Here is a 7,360-nt window from a genome sequence, read left to right as displayed (position 1 = left end):
TGTGTGTGTGTGGCAGAACCAGGGATTGAACTCAGGCGCTTGTGCTTGCCAGGCAAACACTTATTCCACTGAGCCATCTCCCTTGCCCTCACTAATGACTATTTGGAGGCCCCTGGCCAACCTGGTCTATTGGGAAACCCAAGCCTGGGCATTCAACTTAGAAGCTCTGTGAACTGCCACGCATTCATTCATAAATATCCTTGAGCGCCTGCTATAAGTGAGGTACTACTGGGGATAAAATAAAGAGTAAAGGGGCCGGGAGATGGCTCAGAGAATAAGCGCTTCCCTGGCAAGAGCAATGACCTCAGTTCAATCCCTGGCTCCGCCAAAATAAAAAAAGGGACTTTCTTTGCCTCTCTCCATTACTGAAAGTTGTAAGGCACAAGGAATTCAGCCCTGTTCTCCTCGGACCAAGGGGTCCTTATCGTTCCTGCACCGCCCCCGCGGTGGCCCAGGCTGGGCCTGGAGGGCAAAGTGCCCAGTGGCGCGGCTGCCGGCTGTACGAAGGAAGATTGCCCCTCTGCAGCCGCCATCGCCGAGCCGGAAACACGGCTCGGTCGTTTTTTTTTTTCTCGGCAGCACTCGAGCGGAAAGCTCCGCGATGGCCGGCGCGACGGGGAGGGCGGCCGCGCTGTGCTCCGAGCGGTTCGGCTCCGGGACGGCGCGGGGCTGCGGCGCAGCGGCGGACGGCAGCCTGCGGTGGGAGGCGGAGGCCGCGTCGTGGTGGCGCATCTCCCAGGCCTTCCCCGCGAAGCCCGACGGGCGCGGCGCAGGGGCGTCCGCGGCGGCCGCGCCGCTCTCGGGCCTCAAGGCCGTCTTGCTGCCGCAAGGCTTCCCCGACAGCGTCAGCGCGGACTACCTGCCGTACCAGCTGTGGGACTCGGTGCAGGTTAGCCCGGCGGCGGGGGCGCGGGGCGGACGGAAGGAGCGGGGGGAGACCGAGACCACCCTCCCCGTTCTCCCCAGGCCTTCGCTTCCAGCCTCTCCGGCGCCCTGGCCACCCACGCGGTCATGCTGGGCTTGGGGGTGGGGAACGCAGACGCCTCCCTGGCAGCCGCCACGGCCACCTGGCTTGTGAAAGGTGAGCGCGCCCGGTGCCACCCGCGGCTCTCGGCCCGCCCCCTCCCGGCTCTCGGTCCTCCGAGCCCTCCTTTGCCCCGCAGCCGTGACGTGTACTTTTGGGGGCCGGCTGCATGATCCGACAGCATACAGGAGCCGGGTCCCCTTGGTGCCTGGAAGGTTTCTCTGTACCCATAGCCGGTGTAGCCTCATCCTGCACACCAGCCCAGCGCAGCTGCGCTCCTTTCCTGTATAGATCATCTGGATCCCACGGGCCAAGCAGGATGGTGCGAGTGCGCCTCCAATCCCAGCCTGTGAGAGGCTCAGGCAGGAGGATTGCCTCAGTTCCAGGCCAGCTTGGGCTACATAGCAAGACCCTGTCTTAAAAATGTACAAATAAGTAACTGGTATCCCACATCCATAATTTAAGTCCCCTCCCCTTTACCTTTATTGAGAATGTTTATTTAATAAGACTGCCAGCAGCACAGGATGGTGGAAATTGGTTAGGTCCAGGGGAAAAGAAATTGGTCCTAACTGGGAGACACAAGGCTCTGGAAATGATGAAAAATGTTCTGAATCTGCTGGAGTATTCGATGTCCAGTAATAATTATAGTGACCATCTGTTGAGAGTGTTCAGCTTCTTGAAAATCAGTAAGGAAGGAAAGGATAAAATTTGGTCCCCTGCCACCAAGAGAGTGAAGTGGAGAAGAAAAGGAAATCCTGTCCCCAGCTGTCTCTCTGTCTTGTCATTCACTCCTGCCCCCAGCGCTATTTCAGGCTATTTCAGTCCGACCTAAGGGGAAGCTACGTGTGCATCTTCCTGGCCACACCTCATGAGGCTCCCTGAACCTCGGAGATCAGGAGACTTCTGCTTGGGCACTTACACTTCAGATGGAGCAAGCCGCCCAGACGAGTCCTGTTTGCAAAGATGCTTTCTCTGACCGTTCTGGAAAGCAACAGAAGCAGCGATGACCTGTGGCTTGTCCTGGCCATCGCCTTTTTTTTTTTTTTCAATGTATTTGGTACAGGGTCTCACTACACAGCTTGGACTCAGTGACCCTCCTGTTTTCAACCTCCCCAGCGCTGGGATTACAGGCCCAGCCAGTCTGGGTGGCTGGCTCAGTGCGCCAAGGGACGGTGCTGGTGTGACACGTGGTGTGCAGATCCATCCTGCCCTCTGTGTTTGCCTAAGCAGGTGCTTAGTTGACTGAGTTATCTCACCAGCACTTCATTTTTCTTTTTCTTTTCTTTCTTTTTTTTTGTTGACTAGCTCAGGCTGCCTTAAGGGTGGGTCTGGCAAGGCATGTGGAGCTGGGGATCAAACTGCGGTCCCCTGTGCCTGACTGTTTAAGCAGGGGCTTAAACAACTAAGCTAACCCACAGGCCCCCCCATTTTTCAGTAGTAACAATAATAGTTCATGCTGGCCATGCTTATTAGGTCAGTCTTTCTGTGTACTGATTTGAACTTCGTAGTAGTGAAAGATCTTGCCGTTATCCCTATCTTGTAGATGAGGAAACTGAGGCAGAAGTGACTTGACCAAGGTCACGCGTGTGTTCAGTGACAGGACCTGGGTGTGAGCCCAGTAGATTCATCACCGCAGTCCACTTCCGGGATCATGCGCTGTGCTGAAGTTGGCTCTTTCCCATTGCTGTCCTGTTGGTTTTGGAACGCAGCTGGGCCAGTGTTTGTGTCATTTCTAAGCACCCAGTCTTTATCATGGGCATGTTGACTGTGTACACTTTGCTCAGATATGTTATTAAGAAAAAATAAGGCCATTTTCAGATATAAAAAAATACCCATGTTGTCAATTGGAAAGGATTTTACAAATTTGTTTCCATCAAACATAGGAAACCTATATGGAGAGTTTCTTCTAAAACTCTTGCGATTTTTTGATGTTATCTTTTTCCATTACAGACCTCTCGTGGAATTAGGGTAATTGTCATAACTAGTAATAGTAATAATACTCCAGCAGCTAGTATCTTGACAACCTGTGTATCTTAATCTTTGCAGTAGCCAGTTCATTGTTTAGATGGCAAATCTAAGGCACAGGTAGGCTAAGTAACTTCTCTACAATCACTTAGGTCCACAGTTGAGACGCAGGTCAGCTTACTCTGTGTCCCACTCTCAATTACACTTTTTTTTTTTTTTTTTTTTTTGCCCATTAAAGGTTTTAGAGTGAAGCCAAATACAGTTTGCTAACTACCTAGTAGATCTCACAGCTCTATTAATTTTGAGCCCAAAAAAGGATAGGTAAAAGGACCGAGTTTCTCATTCTAGTGAACAGTATTGTCGTGCAGGTAGCAGAGAGGGTACCGTGCTGCCGACTCCAGGCTTGTACGAGATCTCTGCACACTGCTCCTTGTGACACACAGGAAGGTGGCTGAGGCCCCCATTTCGTCAGGAACCCGGGGAGGACACCCACTTACGGGGCAGGATTGTGAAGTCTGACCCGGGAGGTCCTCTCTCAGCTAGTAGAAATAACCTTGCCATGTTCACGTCACTACATTAAGTCAGTATAAGAATCTGAACTGGGCTAGGGCGCTAGCTCAGTGGCATAAGCGCCTACCTGGCAAGCACAAGATCCTGAGTGTGATCCTGGTACCAAAACAAAACAAATCTGAGCTGGAAGAGTGGACATTTGTTTAGAACACTATGTACTTGAAGGGAAGGGGTGAAGGTGAGAAGGGAGGAGGGCCACCGTGCACCCTCGTGGGCCTCACGTCAGCACAGACAGGAGGTCAGTGGGCTCACGGTGCTCTCCAGGACGCAGGAAGGAGCTGCTGGGTCTCAGCACTGCATGTCCATCCAGAACTTACCCGTGCCGGACTGAGCTGCCGAGGCCGCTGTGGCCTGTCTGGTGCTGGGTGTGCCGGGCTCCACACTCCCTTCTTCCCTGTTTGTTCTTTACCAAGGCCTTCTCTCCCCCAGATTCAACTGGCATGCTGGGCCGCATCATCTTTGCGTGGTGGAAAGGGTGAGTTTCTTTGCCCGGGCAGAGGACTTCCGGCAGCTCTCCCCAGTGTTGGGTAGCAGCAGTACCAGCGTCTGTCCTACCTTGTGACTCTGACCACCGCCAGGTTGGTCTCTTCATGTGTCACGGTCAGCGAGATGGTCTGCAAAGTACACATCACATGGCACCTAAGAAATGCTCATTTGACAGGTGTGTTGGTACACGTCTGTGATCCCAGCACTCAGGAGGATGAAGCAGGAGGGTCTTTGCAAGTTCGAGACCAGCCTGGGCTACAAAGTGAGATCAAGGCCAGCCTGAGTTGTAAAGCGAAAGCCTCTAGCCCAGACTGCACCCCACAAGCACTATGTTCTCTGGTTCTTGTAATACCATTGTATGGTGAGACTGAATGTGGTGTCAGGCTGACTTACTGGACAGAACCCTAGAGCAAGCACCTTGTTGAGGAGCTCCTGCATGCCTGCACGGTGGCGTGCCCCTCCCCAGGAATGCTCTCTTTCCCTCCAGGAGGTTATCAAGTTCAGGCTTGGTGAAGGCTGCACATTTTGAGCTGGGCCGGGAGCTGCAGCATCGCCTGATAGTGGGAGCTGAGAGAAGTGGTCTCCAAGTGCATGTGTGGAAGCCAGGGAGGCGCAGACAGTGAGAGGTCTCCAGCGTTGTGTTATGGCCGCAGCCCAGGCCTGTCTGGCCTAGTTACCTGTGCCGTGCACCGTTATAGTAAATGTATTGTTTACCAGACCAGTGTATGAATTTTTGGGGGTTGCCCTTACTGAAACAAGACTGAGGACAGTTGTCTGCTCAGGGGTGTTTCTCCCGGAGCCCTTTAGACCTTGCCAGGGCTAGAACCACCCACCCTGCCTAGCGCGTGATTCTTCTTTCAGTCTAAGCTCCCTTTCATCCCCAACAGGAGCAAACTGGACTGTAATGCAAAGCAGTGGAGGTGAGGAGGGGCTGGGGCAGAGCGGAGGGGCAAGCCCTTTAGCTTGAATACTGTTTTATTGGTGGCCTCGCACCCCTGGTCCTTTCCCCAGACTTTTTGCTGACATCCTCAATGATGCAGCCATGTTCCTAGAGATTGTGGCTCCTGCCCTGCCATTCTGCTTCACTGTGACCATCAGCATCAGCAACTTGGCCAAGGTACCCAGCCCGGGGGACCTCTGCACCCAGCTTCCTGCCTCAGTGGTGCTGTGCGTGAGCTCCCTGGGCCCTGTACTCATGGTACCTCTAGAAGACAGAATGTTCAGGTGACTGTGTGCCTGGGGAGGTGCAGGGCAAGAAGGACACCAAGGACAGCATTCAGGCTTGTGCTGTGGGGTCACCTGGTACATGTCGGGTATTTAGCCACAGAGTGTGGGGCTGCTCTGACCTGCCCTCGTCCCTTTCCCCACCCAGTGCATTGTGAGTGTGGCCGGCGGGGCCACTCGGGCTGCACTGACTGTGCACCAGGCCCGGAGAAACAACATGGCTGATGTGGCAGCCAAGGACGGCAGCCAGGTGAGCAGCTGGTGTGGGGGGACAGGGGCCTGCCAGGTCGCAGTTGGGAAAATGCAAAAGGAGGACCTGAGTGTCCGCAAAGGGATGGAGTGGAAGACACAGAAAGAAGCACAGGTGCTCATCCTGCTGTGACTCTCAGGACCTGCAGGCAGGCCTGGGGTTCAGCTCCCGAGCCAGCGCGTCCAGGCTGAGCTCCTCAGCCCCCGCCTGCGGCCCTCTGTAGGCCGCAGCCCCAACCTCAGAGCTGTGATTCCTATCTGTGAGCTCCCACAGACAGGCGAGTCAAGAAGGACTCTGCTTGCAGGGCTGTGCGCACTGGCCAGAGGGTTAGCGGCCCCACCTGCCCCGGGAGAAGGGAGCGTGAAGCCCCTGGTGCTCAGCTCTCCCACGTCCCTGCGCCAGGAGCTTCTGTGTGCCGCGCCGTCTGATTCTCACCCCAGCCATGGAAGGCAGACAATGGTGCTGTCTCCCTGTTGGAGGTGACAGGAGGAGGGCCCAGTGAGGGCCCAGAAACGGCAGTGGTTTTCTTTGATGCTGAAGCGATTTAGAACCCTCTGTGCGCAGCCTTTTATTTTGTTGTTTTGCTCAGTGCTGTAACGCGTGGTAGTGCTCTGAAAGCCTTAGGTCCATGCCAAGGACGCCCTCTCTGCACGTGTCTTCAGCCCTTCTGTGACACGGGCAGGAAGTAGTCCCTGTGGCCATTTTATACCTGAGGAAATGAAACAGCCACCCGGGGTATCCGGGGGCCCTCGGCCAAGTCCCTACTCTCAGGGATGGGTTGCCCTACTTCTTCCTCTCCGTCTCTTCCCGCTCTAATTACACAAGTTGTTAAAAGTAGGAGAAATAAGCTGGTGTGGCGGTGCACACCCCTAAGTCCAGCACTGTGGGAGGCTGAGGCCAGAGCATGACAAGTTTGAGCCCAGCCTGGGCAACCTAACAGTCTAGCCAGATCCTGTCTAGAAATAAGGGCTGGGGCTATGGCTTACTGTGCAGGCCCTGGCTTCAGTCCCCATCACGGGGCAGGTGGGGGCAGGGTGAGAGAAAAGGAACAATCCGGGCCCTTCTCTTTACGACCTCCAGTTCTGTGCCTGCTCTTTCTCACCAGCTATTCCCTGGCTCCCGCCCTTGCACCCTGCACCCTGCCTCCTGCCCCTACTGCTGCTTGTTCCAGGGCTCTGGGCTTCCTGGGTGAGGCAGTAACACATCCCAGGGCAGCCTGGGTGTCGGGTCCGCAGCAGACCCTGCTGTGTGGACTTTTCTTGCCACTTTGCCTGGCTGTGGAAACGATGCACCCACAGCCCAGCCTAAGCCCATTGCCAGGACCAGCACCCCTAGGACTCCAGGGCAGAGGCCTGCCTCATAGTGAGGAGGTGGGGCAGGCAGCCCGAAGACTTTTCCCTTTGGGTGACTTCAGTTTGGTCACCGGCGGCTTCTGATGACATTGTCTCGCGCGAGAGAGCATGGGTCCTGTCCTTTGCTTCCCGAGTAGGTCTGGACCCCTTTGCAAATGTGGTTGCCAGGGCTTTGAGAGACATCTGCCTTTTAGCAAGGTGTAAAAGTGGTCCCCAGACAATAGGGAGTGCGGAGTATGCGGCTGCCTGGCCGGCTCTTGCAAGGAACAAGACCTGTTCCCGGGTGTTTGGGTGTTCGGAGGCTCTACTGGCTCCCTGGGTGAGGAGCAGCTGGCTCTTCCAAAGGGCAGCTCCCTCGCCAAAGGCGTTAAAACTCCCTCCTTGGGGTCAGGGAGATAGCTCAGCAGAATAAGCACTTGCCTGGCAAGCACAAAGGCCTGAGTTCAATCCCTGGTTCCACCAAAAGAGAGAGAGAGAGAGGGAGGGAGG

General features: G+C 55.2%; 1 protein-coding gene across 1 annotated transcript in view; it reads left to right on the top strand.

Annotated features, from left to right (window-relative positions):
- The first annotated feature begins 529 nt into the window (after window positions 1–529).
- CUNH16orf58 (chromosome unknown C16orf58 homolog) overlaps window positions 530–7,360 on the top strand; it is a 9,900-nt gene continuing 3,069 nt past the window's right edge. The window contains exons 1-6 of the mRNA XM_004623174.2: window positions 530–889; window positions 967–1,081; window positions 3,989–4,034; window positions 4,933–4,965; window positions 5,057–5,162; window positions 5,418–5,519. Coding sequence (XP_004623231.1) covers window positions 602–889; window positions 967–1,081; window positions 3,989–4,034; window positions 4,933–4,965; window positions 5,057–5,162; window positions 5,418–5,519 — 690 coding nt within the window. The 5' untranslated portion in view covers window positions 530–601. The remainder of the gene's footprint in view (window positions 890–966; window positions 1,082–3,988; window positions 4,035–4,932; window positions 4,966–5,056; window positions 5,163–5,417; window positions 5,520–7,360) is intronic.

The sequence above is a fragment of the Octodon degus genome, unplaced genomic scaffold (assembly GCF_000260255.1).
Source record: "Octodon degus isolate 3935 unplaced genomic scaffold, OctDeg1.0 scaffold00001, whole genome shotgun sequence".
Lineage (NCBI taxonomy): Eukaryota > Metazoa > Chordata > Mammalia > Rodentia > Octodontidae > Octodon > Octodon degus.
This window is presented reverse-complemented; position numbering and strand designations above follow the sequence as displayed.